At 42.7% G+C, this 19,862-nt stretch overlaps 1 protein-coding gene across 2 annotated transcripts in view; it reads left to right on the top strand.

The window, feature by feature from the left end:
* The first annotated feature begins 4,368 nt into the window (after window positions 1–4,368).
* The window catches only part of LOC110508038 (GMP synthase [glutamine-hydrolyzing]), a 31,922-nt gene continuing 16,428 nt past the window's right edge, over window positions 4,369–19,862 (top strand). Inside the window, exons 1-9 of one of the 2 annotated variants that reach the window (XR_005039972.1) lie at window positions 4,369–5,426; window positions 7,062–7,237; window positions 7,947–8,061; window positions 8,252–8,349; window positions 13,132–13,235; window positions 13,540–13,733; window positions 14,011–14,176; window positions 14,530–14,681; window positions 14,996–15,169. Coding sequence is in view for 1 of the 2 variants with exons in the window: in XM_036964881.1 (XP_036820776.1) it covers window positions 5,400–5,426; window positions 7,062–7,237; window positions 7,947–8,061; window positions 8,252–8,349; window positions 13,132–13,235; window positions 13,540–13,733; window positions 14,011–14,176; window positions 14,530–14,681; window positions 14,996–15,169 (1,206 nt within the window). In the remaining variant the exon portion in view is untranslated. The remainder of the gene's footprint in view (window positions 5,427–7,061; window positions 7,238–7,946; window positions 8,062–8,251; window positions 8,350–13,131; window positions 13,236–13,539; window positions 13,734–14,010; window positions 14,177–14,529; window positions 14,682–14,995; window positions 15,170–19,862) is intronic. The other variant, XM_036964881.1, reaches the window with a different exon arrangement.

Here is a 19,862-nt window from a genome sequence, read left to right as displayed (position 1 = left end):
CAGGTGTAGTAGACCTAACCATGAAATGATGAATACAACAGGTGTAGTAGACCTAACAGTGAAATGATGAATACAACAGGTGTAGTAGACCTAACAGTGAAATGATGAATACAACAGGTGTAGTAGACCTAACAGTGAAATGATGAATTCAACAGGTGTAGTAGACCTAACAGTGAAATGATGAATACAACAGGTGTAGTAGACCTAACAGTGAAATTATGAATACAACAGGTGTAGTAGACCTAACCATGAAATGATGAATACAAGCCCTTAACCAACAATGCAGTTAAAATAACAATAATGTGGGTACCAGTGCCGAGTCAATGTGCGAAGGTACAGGTTAGTTGAGGTAATTTGTACATGTAGGTAGGGGTAAACTGACTATGCATAGATAATAAACAGGGGGGGTCAATGCAAATAATCCAGGTGGCCATTTGATTAATTGTTCAGCAGTCTTATGGCTTGGGGGTAGAAGCTGTTAAGGAGCCTTTTGGACCTAAATTTGGTGCTCCGGTACCGCTTGCCGTGCGGTAGCAGAGAGAACAGTCTATGACTTGGGTGACAATGTTTTGGGCCTTCCTCTGACACTGCCTATCATATAAGTCCTGGATGGCAGGAAGCTTGGCCCCAGTGACGTACTGGGCCGTTCGCACTACCCTCTGTAGTGCCTTACGGTCAGATTCCGAACAGTTGCCATACCAGGCAGTGATGCAACCGGTCAGGATGTTCTCGATGGTGCAGCTGTAGAAATTGTTGAGGATCTGGGGACCCATGTAAAATATTTTCAGTCTCTAATAAACCTGCCATTGTCTTTTGAGCCCATGTCCTGTGAGACACATGGTAATATCTCACCAAGGATTTCATCACATCTCCATGTCCCATTGATCTCACATTATAAGTTACTAGTAGGCACACTGAAAGGATAAAAATGATGTACTTCCACACACAATAATGTACAGAAGTAGATTATTATTTAAAAAATACATTGGAAAATGTACTTACTTGTTTACTCAGCTGGTTTGCGGTAATAGTCATTGGCCTACTGCTTGACATTTCCACTAAAATGAATCTTGACACTGTTTTCCCCAATTTTCTTAGAAATGTTACATTTAAGATAAGTCTTGTTTTTCTAAGGGGGAACAGCACTTTTCAAAATTGACTGACGTTCATCCTCTAGTGGTCATTTGGTACAAATACAGTTTCAAGAGAAACCTGACATCCATTGACACTGGGATCATTTAACCCCCAGATAGGTTTTCTCCCTGTCTCTCTCGTACTGTGATAATTAACCAAGTAAAATATTATCCACAGCAGTATTTTTGGCCCGTTTACCATTGTACATTTATGCATCACTTTCTCATAGAGAGGGAAGGATTGTGGGACAGGGCAGTGTCGGTAAAGGAATAGAATGAGAGATTGTGTAAGGCTGCTGAAGAGCTTTTCCTTTATGCTGATTTCTCTCACAATATGGAGCCTATATCCTATGGTACATTAATAGCAAATTCCTCAGAACAAACCTCTGCCTTCCACTGATAGTTTGAAAACAGTTTTATTTCATACAGGCTGCAGTTTAATTAATGCAGGACATTTTCTAAATCTGATATCATTTGTCAGTTTGTGAATGGATCTGTTACTTGTATTTTCATGCTAAGAGTGAGTGTCATGGTGAGGTGTTCAGATGGGAGGCACCCTATGTTTTCTTAAACAGACCTTTGAGGGGTAACTGTTAGTCCTGTGGCCCATATCACTCTGCTCCTACCAACTCACCCGACCTAAAACAAGAGCTATGTTGTGAGGGGCCCCTCTTCATAGTAATATAAGTAAATACCACATAAAGCATCCATCGTGTCAACCAGGGTGAGTCTCCATTCTGTGTCTAAGATAATGAATGACCACACGCTCCTATATGCCACAGCTATGAGAACCATGTGAAACTGCTTAATGTCATGTGACCAGACCAGGCAGACAGGCAAACTAGGATAAAGCATGTGACACTGCGTTAGCTAACCCCATACACAAGAAGTCACTGTTTCAGATAGAAAGGGGGATGAAGGTTTGGGGTGGATTGCTAGGCCTCAAACTTGAATTGACAGTCCACTATATCAAATCAAATCAAAGTTTATTTGTCACGTGTGCCGAATACAACAGCCAAATAAGTGAAATGCTTACTTACAGGCCCTAAACAACAGTGCAATCTTTAAGTAAAACATAGGTATTAGGTGAACAATAGATAAGTAAAGAAATAAAAAAAAACAGCAGTAAAAAGACAGTGAATAATAACAGTAGAGAGGCTATATACAGTAGAGGCTATATACAGTAGTGAGGCTATATACAGTAGTGAGGCTATATACAGTAGTGAGGCTATATACAGTAGAGAGGCTATATACAGTAGAGAGTCTATATACAGTAGAGAGGCTATATACAGTAGTGAGGCTATATACAGTAGAGAGGCTATATACAGTAGAGAGTCTATATACAGTAGAGAGGCTATATACAGTAGAGAGGCTATATACAGTAGAGAGTCTATATACAGTAGAGAGGCTATATACAGTAGAGAGTCTATATACAGTAGAGAGGCTATATACAGTAGTGAGGCTATATACAGTAGAGAGTCTATATACAGTAGAGAGGCTATATACAGTAGTGAGGCTATATACAGTAGAGAGTCTATATACAGTAGTGAGGCTATATACAGTAGAGAGGCTATATACAGTAGAGAGGCTATATACAGTAGTGAGGCTATATACAGTAGAGAGTCTATATACAGTAGTGAGGCTATATACAGTAGAGAGGCTATATACATTAGTGAGGCTATATACAGTAGTGAGGCTATATACAGTAGAGAGGCTATATACAGTAGTGAGGCTATATACATAAGTGAGGCTATATACAGTAGCGAGGCTATATACAGTAGTGAGGCTATATACAGTAGCGAGGCTATATACATTAGTGAGGCTATATACAGTAGAGAGGCTATATACAGTAGTGAGGCTATATACAGTAGAGGCTATATACAGTAGTGAGGCTTTATACAGTAGTGAGGCTATATACAGTAGAGGCTATATACAGTAGTGAGGCTTTATACAGTAGTGAGGCTATATACAGTAGAGAGGCTATATACAGTAGAGAGGCTATATACAGTAGTGAGGCTATATACAGTAACTACATGATAATAACCATTTTATTTATCTTATAATTTCCCCCGTCTTGGCCTGATCTAGTGCTACTCATTTCTACAGTATTTTTCTGACAATTTGCCATTTAGAACGGATCATTTCTCCCCTCATTTCACTCTCTCAGCATTTGATACATGGGGAGAGATGCTGTTAGAGAAACCTCCCTGATAACTGCAACCATCCAACCACGAGTCAAATGATATATCCAGCGGCTTTCTTTATTATTTTACAAATTTGATTCATCATTAAAATAATGCTAATAATCCCACATGAACAAACCAGCTTGTTCCGTACGAAACTGAAAGGGTGAAACAGGACCCTGCAGCACAACAGTTGCATCCTTTTGTTCCAGTAGTGGCACTCTGTCTCGTTGCTGTGAGATTCCTCTCCTCTGCCCTCCTCAGGTGTAACTTAACTGAGCGTACACAACACAGAGCTTGAACAAAGGTTCAGGGTTTTGTCAATGTCAGGGTTTTGTTTGTTGACTTTTTCTTCTGCCTTCAACACAATCCAGCCTTACATTCTGGTACAGAGACTCATTCGGGACTTCTCCTTAGATGGAGGGCTGGTTTTGTGACAGCGGATCAAGGTGGGTCCCCACGTGTGGGACATACGCTCCACCAACACAGGCTCTCCTCGGGGATGTGTTTTAGTCCCCACTCTTGTACACTAATAGTTGTACTAGTTCCCATCCTGACAAACACCTTAACTTTGCAGAAGACACTGCCCTCATCAGGCTGTTGCATGATGATGAGGAACATCATGGCCCGGTCCTAAATGACTTTGTAGAGTGGTGTGATGAATCACACTTGCTCCTCAGTACCAACAAGACCAAAGAGATGTGCATTGACTTCAGGAAGTGTACAACACCTACCTCTGCAACATCTATCAAAGGTCAGCACATAGAGATTGTAGAGGAATACAAATACCTGGGTGTCCTATTGGACAATAAGCTTCAGTGGAGTAAATGTACAGACCTGATCTACAAAAAAGAGCCAACAGAGACTGTACTTTCTGAACAAGCTGGGATCTTTTAATGTTAATTGTATTATACTGACTCTGTTTTACAAATCTTTCATTGAGAGTATTTTAACTTTTTGTATTATATGTTGGTTTGGCAATGCCACTGTCAGCCAGAGAAATATGCTGAGAGGGATTATCACCACAGCAAGCAAGGTACTTGTAGTCAAACAGACAGGCCTGGATGAGATCTTTAAGGTCACAAGGCTCACAAAATAATTTTAGACCAAGTCCCCACCCCCAGTACCCAGACGTTGAACTACTCCCCTCTGGGCACAGGTATGGGGCAGCCATAGCAGGAAAAACACAACTAGACAATAATTTGTGCCAGGTGTGATATCCCTCCTAAATAGCTCGGGCTGATGTTCCTATCGACCCAGTAAGGCCAGCAGGCTAGTCTCTTTTTATTGGTATGTAAACTATTATGACAGTTGTATTGTCGGGGTTGTTTTGAATTTAAACACCACTTTAAAGGTATACCTGGCACTGCAACAACATTTCCCCATGGGGACAATAAATTCAGTAAAGTTCACACGTTCATTTTCCATCTACCCCAACAGCAGAGAATTTAACAGTCCCTTTCAGAACGTCAGAAGACTCCTCTTCATATGTGTCTATTACGTGCAGTGTACCACACACAGTGAATGTACAAACACTCTGTTCCTCTAGTCGAAGCTGAACCCATGATCCAGACATACCGTTGTCTGGATTTCCCCTCATAGCTCCTGTTACACTTCACAGACAGAGGGATCCAAAATTATCCCCAGATACGTCTTTCCCCATGGAATGGTGTTTAGTCCGCTAGCAATTACATACTATTTACATTATTCACGTGATATAGATAATTAGACATAGGGCGAATTATTCCCCTTGTAAACTGCAGCAGCTTTTCCATAATATAACTTTTCCACTGAATTATCCAGGAGTAACTCCTCCCTAGAAGCCCTTATTCCCACGCAGACAGTCACTAGTTCTCCCTACTCTTCAAGAGGGGAGGGGACAGCGACAGTCTTTGAGCGAAGTGGTCGGACAGTGCACGGTCATAGAAAGCCATCCAGCCAGTGAGTATTGTAGCTACGGAAGCGCTAGTTAGCACACATTTTCGTCAGCGCAACAACTCAGCGAGCAACCACTAGTCTCTCTCTCTCTGTTGCGTGCTATCTGGAAGACCGAGGAGGAGAGTTCATTCTGCTACACTCATCCATGGCTCTGTGCAACGGAGATACCAAGGTCAGTCCAACAACGGCCTATGTGCCGCGAAGGAAGCAACATATCCCGTTTCTCGTTCAATGTGTATCGGCTGTCTGTCGGTGGTTGTCGGCTGCGGGACGTGGGCGCTGGGAGTCCCCGGTTAGCTACGGCCTATGTCGTGTTTTCAGCAAACTTGCGGCGTGCGTGCACCCCCGTCGGAGATGCCTGTCTTCATGCCTGTTGCCTCGTCTTTTAAATGTATGTTTTTGAGGCTTTTATAAACCTCCGGCAGATAGTGAATTTAACTTTTATGCCACTATTGCATCTTTCATGGTGTAGACATTGCTAGCAGAAGCCGCGTGTAAATGTAGCTTAGCTAGCTGCAGCCGCACAGCTGGATATCGACTACTGTAGTTAGCCAACTAACGTTAGCAATAGCCCGATATTGTTAGCTCCCTAGCATAATAGCTAGCAGTGTAGTTACAGATGATCGTGGACTTTGTATATTTCAACTTCGTAGCAACAGTGCGAGATTGTGTTACGAGCATGCATATTGTTTTTTGGTTATTTAACAGAAACAATCGGGTTGGTGGCTAGCTAACTATGACTAGCCAGCTAGCGCCCGGTCTCCAGTCTGTCCACCCACCACACAGTTGTGCCAGCTGCAGCATAGGCCAACCATCGTATTGTTTTTTATATCCATAAGTACTCCATTTGACTTTTCTCCAGGAAAGCAGGCCCAGTATAACAACTCCACATCCAATATCGACGCGGTTTTATATGCAATGTGTGGTTCGCAGTTTTAGGGCTTTAATGGTGTCACTTGCAGTACTTGATACACGAGCGAAAGCCTGTTGTTTTTCATTGACGGAAGTGCGGAGTGTCAGAAACCACGTGGGGACACGCTACTCAACTTCACAATTTACTACTAGAGCAGTGCATTTGATTTTTCCCTCCCATATCTAATGCCCCAATGTTTTGAATGAGAAATGTAGTTTTGATAGGAATATTAAGCTTGTAACCATAGTGACGGTCTTAAAATCACTATCTCTCTTGATAACACTTGACTGCCATATCAATGAATCAATGGCTGTCTACATAAGTCATGCATAAGGGGCGGGCTATAGATTTAACTGCAAAACAATTTGTTATGATATCTATCCTAGAGTAACGTCCACTGGCCTGTGAATCATGTCTTGAAGCGTCTATCTGGTCACTAGAAATCTCAAAAGGCAGGTTAAAGCCCCTACTTGACTGAACAGTTTACTAAAGCTGGTCCCTACTGGACCATGCTCAGGCCCCTAGCTTCTGTGTGACTCGTGATTCTGCGTGTCCTCTTCTCAGTACTGAGACTCACATGTCTCAAATTGTGTTCACATGTCTCAAATTGTGTTCTGGCCTTAATGAATCCCGTTCCTCACAGTGAGGTTAGCAAAGTGGGGCCATTCACCATCGCAAATGGGTTTTGTCTGTCTATGAATTAATTTAACGTTTTGCAACGTGTTTTGAACACCCGTTGGTTCAACCATTGTGTTTGGAATATAGACTATTGTATCTTCATTAAAAACAACATGGTTGAAGGCTATTCCACACGTAGGCCTATGTGGTTATCCTGATTGAGTGTTCGTACGTGGTCAGGACAGTGTGTGTGGATGTGTGTTCTTTCTCCCCCAGCTGGACATCAGCAGCGTTGAGCCTCAGAATGGTTCATGTGAGGGGGCAGTTGTCATCCTGGATGCCGGGGCTCAGTACGGCAAGGTGATTGACAGGCGGGTCAGAGAGCTGTTTGTCCGCTCAGAGATCCTCCCACTAGAGACGCCAGCCTTCGCCATCAGAGAACAAGGCTTCAGGTGAGACTGACTGACATCACACTTGCACCTGGGTGGCATTTACAAGTCAATGAACCTGGACCAAACATTTTGAAATAAACAAGAACATACATATCTACTGTAGGTGTGAGACAGAGAACCTGTCAGAACAATGACACTGATAATTCCCAAGATCTCTTCTGTATCTGTCCATCGTCTGTGGAGGAACATAGGGGTCAGGACAACCTGTGAGCGAGCCTGGAGCCCTATACAAAAGGAACACAAACCAGTGTCTAGACTAAGCAGGTCTTTGTAAATATATGAAATGTTACTGTATATTACTGTATTATCTGACCTAGGAGGAAGTGTGTTTACACTGTATTCTACTGCTTAGGAGAGGTCCCCAACTCTGCAGGGAGGGCTTTTTTAGGGGAAACTATTTTTCCATTACAGTTTGCGAAATCGTCTCTCCACCCCTACAGAATAGATGCGCACACACACACACACACCTTTTTGGAATGCTTCAGTATGAACAGACAATAGAGAATGTCTAAACTATGGGCACACTAGAGAGCGGTGGGGTTTTCAAACGGCTGTATACTCTGTCCATGTCTATACTATTAGTATGAAATGACTACTCTGTTGTTGTGTATGATGACATTGATTGTTTGTCTTTTGCCTTTGAATATATATCCTCCTTCCTTCTACCTTTTTTATTTTTTATTTTCCTCCCCCTTTTCTCTGTCTCCAGGGCGATCATCATCTCTGGTGGTCCTAATTCTGTGTATGCTGAGGATGCCCCCTGGTTTGACCCTGCCATATTCACCATTGGAAAGCCTGTCCTGGGTATCTGCTATGGAATGCAGGTAGGGGGCCCTGAGAAATACACACGCAAGAAACATCCCCCCAGAAAACCTCAGCATAAGACCGATCAATTGGATAAAACCCACTAAGAATCACGTTCTTATGTACACGTCACATACAAATGAAAGGAGGTCTTTCAATCAGTACAAAATGCAGATATAAGAGGCTAATGATCAATTGTCCTCTCCACAGATGATGAATAAGGTTTTTGGAGGAACAGTGCACAGGAAGAGTGTGAGAGAGGATGGAGTGTTCAACATCGGACTGGACAACACCTGTTCTCTCTTCAGGTGGGTTGGAAGAACTCAAGATTCTTCGGTGTAGGCAGATAGAAAGAGTGGTTTCACCGTAACCACTCTGAGAAAATAGGTTAATGGTTAGAAGAGCAAAAACAGGTGTTTTTTGATTGGTTTGTTCCAGAGCCATGTGTTTGATGTGAACTGGATCAACATTCCAACCGTCACATACTTCAGTTCTCTTTCAAGTATTCGTTTCGGGTATTTCGCTTATGAGATACGCCCCCAGTGTATTAGTCAAACACCTTGATTACACTACGCCAGCTGTGATAGGCTGGATGTCGGGGGGGGGGGGCATCCCTCCTACCCTATTAAAAAGCTCTGACGCAGCGTCTCTTGAGTCATTCAAAAAATAAGCCACGCCTCTTCGTTGCTCGTGCAAGGTTGGTGGTCTGGTGAAATACCTCACTCGTGCTATCAGAGAACCGGGGTTACGGTCGTAACCTAACGTTCTCTTTCGAGTATCAGTTTCGGTATTTCCCTTGTGGGATAATCTGACTCCCGTATTGCCGGACAAGCTTATCCTGACGACCGACTGCCCTGTGCAATACACCACACAATGAGCCCTGCCCCAGAGAAGATCCTACACGTTAAACAGTATGCGCCAGGGTCGGTGCAGTGACATCAAGCCCATAAAACTTTGCAAATGTACGTGGCAAAGCCCAACTCGCTGATAAACAAATATCTTGGATAGATATGCCCTTAAATAAAGCCCGGGATGTAGCCATTTCTCTAGTGAAATGAGCCATAGGCCAGCAGGACACCCTTACTTGTGTAGGCCAAAGCAATGGCCCCCACTATCCAGTGGGATAGGTGCTGTTTTGTGAGCGCTTCACCGTTGTAAGGTTTCAGCCAGGAAATGAACATCTAATGACATTTTCTAAACCCCTTAGTCCTGTCCATGTATATACGTAGAGTGCTGGGCACAACATATGCACCCGGAGAGGAAAACAGTGGGGGGCTAAAAAAAAATCTATCTGCTCGAGGGGAAGACGCATCAAAGTTGGATTAATAACCTTCGGGATAAAGGCAAGGGGTTAGGCCACAATGATACTATCGTTACTGGGTGCCAGCTGCACATGACGAGTGTACTGCGAGTGCGTGAATGTCACTTACACGCTTGGCAGAGGGACAGTGCTTGTAATAGAGCTGTCTTTAATTAAAAGCATCTTCACATCCACCTGATCCAGCGGCTCAAAATGCTGTTGGCATAGAGCATCCAAAACGACTGTCCCACGACGGGGAACGCTGTTTGGACACTGGACACAAACGACAGGCACCCGTCGTAAAAGTGTCGTGCTCCCAAAACCCACATGACAAGCCAAAATATCTGCCTGATACCTTAATGATAGAAAAAGCCTTTGTCTAATAATAATTCCTGCAGAAATGACATGATTATAGAGACAAAGCACTGGAATGACACCGTCTGTGACTTGTTGCACCATTCCTCAAACACGTGTTGTTTACAATCATAAAGGGAGCTGGTGGATAAGGCTCCAGCACTCTCAATAGTCTAAATTACATTTTGGGGGAAGCCCAGAGGGCGAACCGTTCTGGGTGAGGATGGAACATCGCCCCGCACGCCTGGCACAGTAGGTCCCGACACAGAGGGAGGGGCAGCGGTTGACCACATAGTAGTTGACTGATCTCTGTTAGCCAGTGTTTCTCTGGCCAATGCAGCGCTATTAGTATGAGAGACCTACCCTGGCTAGGGTGAGGGAAATCGGGGCCAGTCGGGGGAATTCATACAGGAGGATGTGTGGCCACTCGTGCGCTAATGCGTCCAATCCTATCGGTGCGTCTCGATCCCTCAGGAACAGTGTTTATTCTCCATCGATGCATAAAGCTCCACTGCTGGGGTGCCGTAGTGCATCCAAACCTGATTGGCTACCTCTGGGTGGAGCTTCCACTCCTCATATGGAGAGTAAATCTGCCCCAAGATTCACTACTCCCGGTACATGAGTAGGTCTCAGTGACTGGAGATGCAAACTGCTCCACATATTCAGTCAGTGTATCAGTGTGTGTAAGTGAAGGGATCGCAGTCCCCCTTGTCTGTTTATGTAAGCCACAACAGTGGTATTGTCTGTTATGACTAGGAACATGACGACCCTCCAGAAATGGGAGAGTAGACTTTAATGCTAGGGACACCCCAAGGAGTTCCAGGCTGTTTATGTGTATAAGATGGAGATGGGGTCCCCACTCACTGTTTTGCCCTCGTGGGTCGCACCCCAACTTAAGAACGAGCTGTATAAGGCCATAAGCAAACAAGAAAATGCTGATCCAGAAGTGGCGCTCCAAGTGGCCGGGGACTTTAACTTGTTATGGCTGCAATCCCCCTATCGGGATAAGTGTCATCAACAACCGCTGAATAGCATAGCGCTACATTCAATAAATATTACTACAAATATTTATATTCATGAAATCACAAGTGCAATATAGGAAAACACAGTTTAGCCTTTTGTTACTCCACCTGTCGTCTCAGATTTTGAAATGATGCTTTACAGCGAAAGCAATCCAAGCGTTTTTGTGTGTTTATCGATCGCACGACAAAACATTAAGTACACTTAGCATCAGTAGGCCTGGTCACGAAAATCAGAAAAGCAATCAAATTAATAGTTTACCTTTGATCTTCAGATGTTTTCTCTCACGAGACTCCCAGTTACACAACAAATGTTCCTTTTGTTCCGTAAAGATAATTTTTATATCCAAAATAACTCTGTTACGCTATGTTCAGAAATCCACAGGAGAGAGGGGTCACGACAACGCAGACGAAAATTCCAAATAGTTTCCATAATGTCCACAGAAACATGTCAAACGTTTTTATAATCAATCCTCAGGTTGTTTTTAAAATATATAATAGATAATATATCAACCGCAAATGTCTTTCACAGTAGGAGAGGGAAAAACAATAGCTGTCCAAATTCTGTTGCGCGAGCAAAACTCCTGTGACCACTTGACGCGATGTTATTGTTCTGGCTCATTTTTCAAAATAAAAACCTGAAACTATGTCTGAAGACTGACACCTTGAGGAAGCGATAGGAAAAGGAATCTGGTTCATATCCCTTTAAATCCAGCAAAGGGAGGCTATGGAACATGGAGTTTTCAAAATAGAAGCCACTTCCTGTTTTGTTTTTCCTCTGGGTTTCACCTGCAATATCAGTTCTGTTATACTCACAGACAATATTTTGACAGTTTTGGAAACTTTAGAGTGTTTGCTATCCAATACTAAAAATAATATGCATATATTAGCAACTGAGACTGAGGAGCTGGCCGTTTACAATGGGCACCTTTTCATCCAAGCTACTCAATACTGCCCCTGCATCCATAAAAAGTTAATGCAGGCAAACTTAAATCAGTTTAACCTCATTTCTACCAGCATGTCACATGTGCATCCAGAGGGCAAAAACTCTTGACCACCTTTATTCCACACACAGAGACGCATACAAAGCTCTCCCTCACTCCCTTCATTTGGCAAATCTGACCGTATTTCTATACTCCTGCTTACAAACAAAAACTAAAGCATGATGTACCAGTGACTCGCTCAATACGGAAGTAGTCAGATGACACTGATGCTACGCTACATACAGGACTGTTTTGCTAGCACAGACTGGAATATGTTCCAGGATTCATCCAATGGCATTGAGTATACCACCTCAGTCACCAGCTTCATCAATAAGTGCATCGATGAAGTTGTCTCCACAGTGACCGTGCGTACATATCCCAACCGGAAGCCGTGGATTACAGGCAACATCCGCACCAAGCTAAAGGCTAGAGCTGCCGCTTTCAAGGAGTGGGAAACTAATCCAGACGCTTATAAGAAATCCTGTTATGCCCTCAGACCAACCATTAAATAGGCAAAGCGTCAATACAGGACTAAGATTGAATCCTACTTCACCAGCTCTGACCCTCGTCGGATGTAGCAGGGCTTGCAAGCTATTACAGATTACAAAAGAAGACCCAGCCAGCGAGCAGCCCAGTGACGCGAGCCTACCAGACTAGCTAAATGCCTTTTATGCCCTCTTCAAGGCAAGAAACACCGAAGCATGCATGAGAGCACCAGCTGTTCCGGACGACTGTGATAACGCTCTCCGTAGCCTATGTGAGTAATACCTTTAAAACAGGTCAACATCCACCTGGACTTCCTGATGGGCTGCCCCCAGGTGGTAAGGGTAGGCAACTCCCTCAATGTGAGCAAGACAAAGGGGCTGATCGTGGACTATAGGAAAAGGCGGGCCGACCAGGCCCCCATTAACATCGGCGAGGCTGTAGTCGAGTGGGTACCGACGCTCCAAGTCTAGGTCCAAGGGTTTCTGTATCATCTCGACGGCCTTTAGGGTCTACTGGAGCATCCAGAATCTTCAGCTTTTAGCTGTCTCTCCTGGGATAACACTTTTCTTGTCGAAGTAAAACCACAAAAGCAAGCTAGCACGGTGGCTAGCTTGCTAACGATTATTCGCTGTTTAGATATAGCTGACTTGGTCGTAAAACGAGATAGCCATGTCACAGCTGTACCCTTTCCTCCCTCAAAGAATTTTCCTCTTACTATGGTGAAGAAAAAGGAAAATTGCCACCACCGATCGCACAGTCCAGAGAATAGCGGCCGGCGAGCGAGTCGTTATTCAGACACACACAGTTAGACACGAGCACAATGTGGCTGCTGCTTTGTTCCCTCTGGTTCCAGATATGGGTGGAGTTATTTTAGGTTTCATTATGCCTGTGTGTGTGAATGTACTTCCTGTCTGACCTTTGACCCTGTGTGTGACTTGATGTTGTCAGGGGCCTTAAGAAGGAGGAGCTGGTGCTGTTGACTCATGGGGACAGTGTGGACAAGGTGGCCGATGACTTCAAGGTGGTGGCCCAGTCAGGGAGCATCATTGCGGGTAAGCATTCTGGGAAAGGGTCCTGGGCCTGGAAGAAATTATATTTTAGACTAATTTAGTCTACTGCCATACTTCCCTACGTTCAGTCAATTACACAATGTGATCCTGAAGACCGTTGGCATTCCATTCTCTTCTTCCCTCTCATCCCCTTCTTCCCTCTCCATCCCCTTCTTCCCTCTCCATCCCCTTCTTCCCTCTCCATCCCCTTCTTCCCTCCCCATCCCCTTCTTCCATCCCTTCATTCGCCTCGTCTTTGATCACCCACATCTCACCACTGCCCCCCCCCCCTGTTGTTCTCTGACAGGTATTGCCAACGAGCAGAAGAAGCTGTATGGGACGCAGTTTCACCCGGAAGTGGACCTGACGGAGCGGGGAACAGAGATATTACGTAACTTCCTGTTTGAGATCGCCGGCTGCACCTCCAACTTCACTGTCCAGAACCGCCAGCAGTCCTGCATCACAGAGATTCAGGAGAAAGTTGGAAAGTCCAAAGTACTGGTGAGGAATCTATAGTATGGTTAGATGCAGAATGTGGGTGTACAACATGGGCCCCATAGTATAGAACATAGAGACATTGGGAGGGCACAGTAAGTTAATCTGAGCTATTAAACACTCTGCTGAAACAATGTGATCGACTTCCTCTGCTCCCAGAAAGTAGGTTGTCCCTCCAGAGAGAGAGAAAAAAAGGGAGTGGGAGGGGGGATGGAGATGAAAGAATGTTTTTCTAGTCCTGGCGTTGTGTTGATTGACATGTCTGGTCCAATGTTGTTCCCAGGTTCTGCTGAGTGGTGGGGTGGACTCCACGGTGTGTACGGCACTGCTGAACAAAGCTCTGAACCAGGAGCAGGTCATCGCGGTGCACATCGACAATGGCTTTATGAGGAAGAGGGAGAGCCAGAGCGTTGAGGAGGCCCTCACCAAACTGGGCATCAACCTCAAAGGTGAGAGGTCAAGCCAAGTTGGGCATCATCCTCAAAAGGTGAGAGGTCAAGCCAAGCTGGGCATCATCCTCAAAAGGTGAGAGGTCAAGCCAAGCTGGGCATCATCCTCAAAAGGTGAGAGGTCAAGCCAAGCTGGGCATCATCCTCAAAAGGTGAGAGGTCAAGCCAAGCTGGGCATCATCCTCAAAAGGTGAGAGGTCAAGCCAAGCTGGGGGTCAACCTTAAAAGTGATAGGTAAAGCTATGCTGGTGTGCTACACCTGTCCAGAATGGACTCAAATGTAGCATACATGTGCCCGGCTGTGTATATTAAAAAGATATCACTAACTAAACTATAATTCTCTCTCTCTCCAGTGGTGAACGCAGCACACACCTTCTATAATGGCACAACGACCCTGCCCATATCCGACGAGGACCGGACGCCACGGAAACGCATCAGCAAGACCCTCAACATGACGACCAACCCTGAGGAGAAGAGGAAGATCATTGGAGACACCTTCGTCAAGGTACTGTCTATGAGTGTGTCATGCCTGTTTGTCATCTAGGTTAAAGATGACAAGGGTTAAGACGAGAGAATTCTAATATCCTATAACTCTTTGGAACAATGGACCAGCTATGCTAGTTAGCAACGGAGCTGGTCCCATCAATCTGTTCATTTTCAAAAAGTTTCCACATGGAATCATAACCTGTCCTAAACTTTATCTTAGTCCTTGTCTGTTGTCTGTCTGTCTTTCTGAGAGTCTGTCTGTGAGTCTCTGTCTGTCTAAAAAAAAAAAAGACTATTGAATTGACTTCCTGTGTGTGTGATTGGCGTCTGTAGGTGGCCAATGAGGTGATCGGGGAGATGAACCTGAAGCCGGAGGAGGTGTTCCTAGCCCAGGGCACCCTGAGGCCAGACCTCATAGAGAGTGCTTCTCACCTCGCCAGCGGCAAGGCAGAGGTCATCAAAACACACCACAACGACACAGAACTCATCCGCAAGCTGAGAGACGAGGTACACACACACACTGAAATAAACTTCAAACACAACCTTGAAAGCATGTATCAGAGCTGTCTGAGCCGGAGGTGGTACCAAATCACTATTATTCAAGTCACAAGGTCCAAGTCTCAAGTCGAGTCCCAAGTTGAACAGGTCAAGTCATGTAAAAAAAAATCTATACAGACTTGTTCAACGACAAAAATCTATACAGGCAACGACTTGTTCAACAACAACAAATCTATACAGGCAATGACTTGTTCAACAACAAATCTATACAGGCACTGACTTGTTCAACAACAACACATCTATACAACAACAACAAATCTATACAGGCACTGACTTGTTCAACAACAACATCTATACAGGCAACGACTTGTTCAACAACAACACATCTATACAACAACAACAAATCTATACAGGCACTGACTTGTTCAACAACAACATCTATACAGGCAACGACTTGTTCAACAACAACAACAACAACATCTATACAGGCAACGACTTGTTCAACAACAAATCTATACAGGCACTGACTTGTTCAACAAATCTATACAGGCAACAACTTGTTCAACAATAACAAATCTATACAGGCACTGACTTGTTCAACAACAACAAATCTATACAGGCAACGACTTGTTCAACAAATCTATACAGGCAATGACTTGTTCAAGAACATCAAATCTATACAGGCACTGACTTGTTCAACAACAATCTATACAGGCAATGACTTGTTCAACAACAACAATCTATACAGGCACTGACTTGTTCAACAACAATCTATACAGGCAATGACTTGTTCAACAACAACAAATCTATACAGACAACGACTTGTTCAACAAATCTATACAGGCAATGACTTGTTCAACAACAAATCTATACAGGCACTGACTTGTTCAACAACAACACATCTATACAACAACAACAAATCTATACAGGCACTGACTTGTTCAACAACAACATCTATACAGGCAACGACTTGTTCAACAACAACACATCTATACAACAACAACAAATCTATACAGGCACTGACTTGTTCAACAACAACATCTATACAGGCAACGACTTGTTCAACAACAACAACAACAACATCTATACAGGCAACGACTTGTTCAACAACAAATCTATACAGGCACTGACTTGTTCAACAAATCTATACAGGCAACAACTTGTTCAACAATAACAAATCTATACAGGCACTGACTTGTTCAACAACAACAAATCTATACAGGCAACGACTTGTTCAACAAATCTATACAGGCAATGACTTGTTCAAGAACATCAAATCTATACAGGCAACGACTTGTTCAACAAATCTATACAGGCAATGACTTGTTCAACAAATCTATACAGGCAACGACTTGTTCAACAAATCTATACAGGCAACGACTTGTTCAACAAATCTATACAGGCAATGACTTGTTCAACGACAAAAATCTATACAGGCAATGACTTGTTCAACAAATCTATACAGGCAATGACTTGTTCAAGAACATCAAATCTATACAGGCACTGACTTGTTCAACAACAATCTATACAGGCAATGACTTGTTCAACAACAACAATCTATACAGGCACTGACTTGTTCAACAACAATCTATACAGGCAATGACTTGTTCAACAACAACAAATCTATACAGACAACGACTTGTTCAACAAATCTATACAGGCAATGACTTGTTCAACAACAAATCTATACAGGCACTGACTTGTTCAACAACAACACATCTATACAACAACAACAAATCTATACAGGCACTGACTTGTTCAACAACAACATCTATACAGGCAACGACTTGTTCAACAACAACACATCTATACAACAACAACAAATCTATACAGGCACTGACTTGTTCAACAACAACATCTATACAGGCAACGACTTGTTCAACAACAACAACAACAACATCTATACAGGCAACGACTTGTTCAACAACAAATCTATACAGGCACTGACTTGTTCAACAAATCTATACAGGCAACAACTTGTTCAACAATAACAAATCTATACAGGCACTGACTTGTTCAACAACAACAAATCTATACAGGCAACGACTTGTTCAACAAATCTATACAGGCAATGACTTGTTCAAGAACATCAAATCTATACAGGCACTGACTTGTTCAACAACAATCTATACAGGCAATGACTTGTTCAACAACAACAATCTATACAGGCACTGACTTGTTCAACAACAATCTATACAGGCAATGACTTGTTCAACAACAACAAATCTATACAGACAACGACTTGTTCAACAAATCTATACAGGCAATGACTTGTTCAACAACAAATCTATACAGGCACTGACTTGTTCAACAACAACACATCTATACAACAACAACAAATCTATACAGGCACTGACTTGTTCAACAACAACATCTATACAGGCAACGACTTGTTCAACAACAACACATCTATACAACAACAACAAATCTATACAGGCACTGACTTGTTCAACAACAACATCTATACAGGCAACGACTTGTTCAACAACAACAACAACAACATCTATACAGGCAACGACTTGTTCAACAACAAATCTATACAGGCACTGACTTGTTCAACAAATCTATACAGGCAACAACTTGTTCAACAATAACAAATCTATACAGGCACTGACTTGTTCAACAACAACAAATCTATACAGGCAACGACTTGTTCAACAAATCTATACAGGCAATGACTTGTTCAAGAACATCAAATCTATACAGGCAACGACTTGTTCAACAAATCTATACAGGCAATGACTTGTTCAACAAATCTATACAGGCAACGACTTGTTCAACAAATCTATACAGGCAACGACTTGTTCAACAAATCTATACAGGCAATGACTTGTTCAACGACAAAAATCTATACAGGCAATGACTTGTTCAACAAATCTATACAGGCAATGACTTGTTCAAGAACATCAAATCTATACAGGCACTGACTTGTTCAACAACAATCTATACAGGCAATGACTTGTTCAACAACAACAATCTATACAGGCACTGACTTGTTCAACAACAATCTATACAGGCAATGACTTGTTCAACAACAACAAATCTATACAGACAACGACTTGTTCAACAAATCTATACAGGCAATGACTTGTTCAACAACAAATCTATACAGGCACTGACTTGTTCAACAACAACACATCTATACAACAACAACAAATCTATACAGGCACTGACTTGTTCAACAACAACATCTATACAGGCAACGACTTGTTCAACAACAACACATCTATACAACAACAACAAATCTATACAGGCACTGACTTGTTCAACAACAACATCTATACAGGCAACGACTTGTTCAACAACAACAACAACAACATCTATACAGGCAACGACTTGTTCAACAACAAATCTATACAGGCACTGACTTGTTCAACAAATCTATACAGGCAACAACTTGTTCAACAATAACAAATCTATACAGGCACTGACTTGTTCAACAACAACAAATCTATACAGGCAACGACTTGTTCAACAAATCTATACAGGCAATGACTTGTTCAAGAACATCAAATCTATACAGGCAACGACTTGTTCAACAAATCTATACAGGCAATGACTTGTTCAACAAATCTATACAGGCAACGACTTGTTCAACAAATCTATACAGGCAACGACTTGTTCAACAAATCTATACAGGCAATGACTTGTTCAACGACAAAAATCTATACAGGCAATGACTTGTTCAACAAATCTATACAGGCAACGACTTGTTCAACAAATCTATACAGGCAACGACTTGTTCAACAAATCTATACAGGCAATGACTTGTTCAACAAATCTATACAGGCAACGACTTGTTCAACAAATCTATACAGGCAATGACTTGTTCAACAACATCAAATCTATACAGGCAACGACTTGTTCAACAAATCTATACAGGCAACGACTTGTTCAACAAATCTATACAGGCAATGACTTGTTCAACAACATCAAATCTATACAGGCAACGACTTGTTCAACAAATCTATACAGGCAATGACTTGTTCAACAACATCAAATCTATACAGGCAATGACTTGTTCAACAACAACAAATCTATACAGGCACTGACTTGTTCAACAAATCTATACAGGCAACGACTTGTTCAACAAATCTATACAGGCAACGACTTGTTCAACAAATCTATACAGGCAATGACTTGTTCAACAACAACAAATCTATACAGGCACTGACTTGTTCAACAAATCTATACAGGCAATGACTTGTTCAACAACAACAAATCTATACAGGCAACGACTTGTTCAACAATAACAAATCTATACAGGCACTGACTTGTTCAACAACAACAAATCTATACAGGCACTGACTTGTTCAACAACATCTATACAGGCAACGACTTGTTCAACAACAACAACAACATCTATACAGGCAACGACTTGTTCAACAACAACAAATCTATACAGGCAACGACTTGTTCAACAACAACAACATCTATACAGGCAATGACTTGTTCAACAACAACAACAACAACATCTATACAGGCAACGACTTGTTCAACAACAACATCTATACAGGCAATGACTTGTTCAACAACAACAATCTATACAGGCACTGACTTGTTCAACAACAATCTATACAGGCAATGACTTGTTCAACAACAACAAATCTATACAGACAACGACTTGTTCAACAAATCTATACAGGCACTGACTTGTTCAACAACAAATCTATACAGGCACTGACTTGTTCAACAACAAATC

Source organism: Oncorhynchus mykiss, chromosome 27 (genome assembly GCF_013265735.2).
Source record: "Oncorhynchus mykiss isolate Arlee chromosome 27, USDA_OmykA_1.1, whole genome shotgun sequence".
Taxonomy (NCBI): Eukaryota; Metazoa; Chordata; class Actinopteri; order Salmoniformes; family Salmonidae; genus Oncorhynchus; species Oncorhynchus mykiss.
This window is presented reverse-complemented; position numbering and strand designations above follow the sequence as displayed.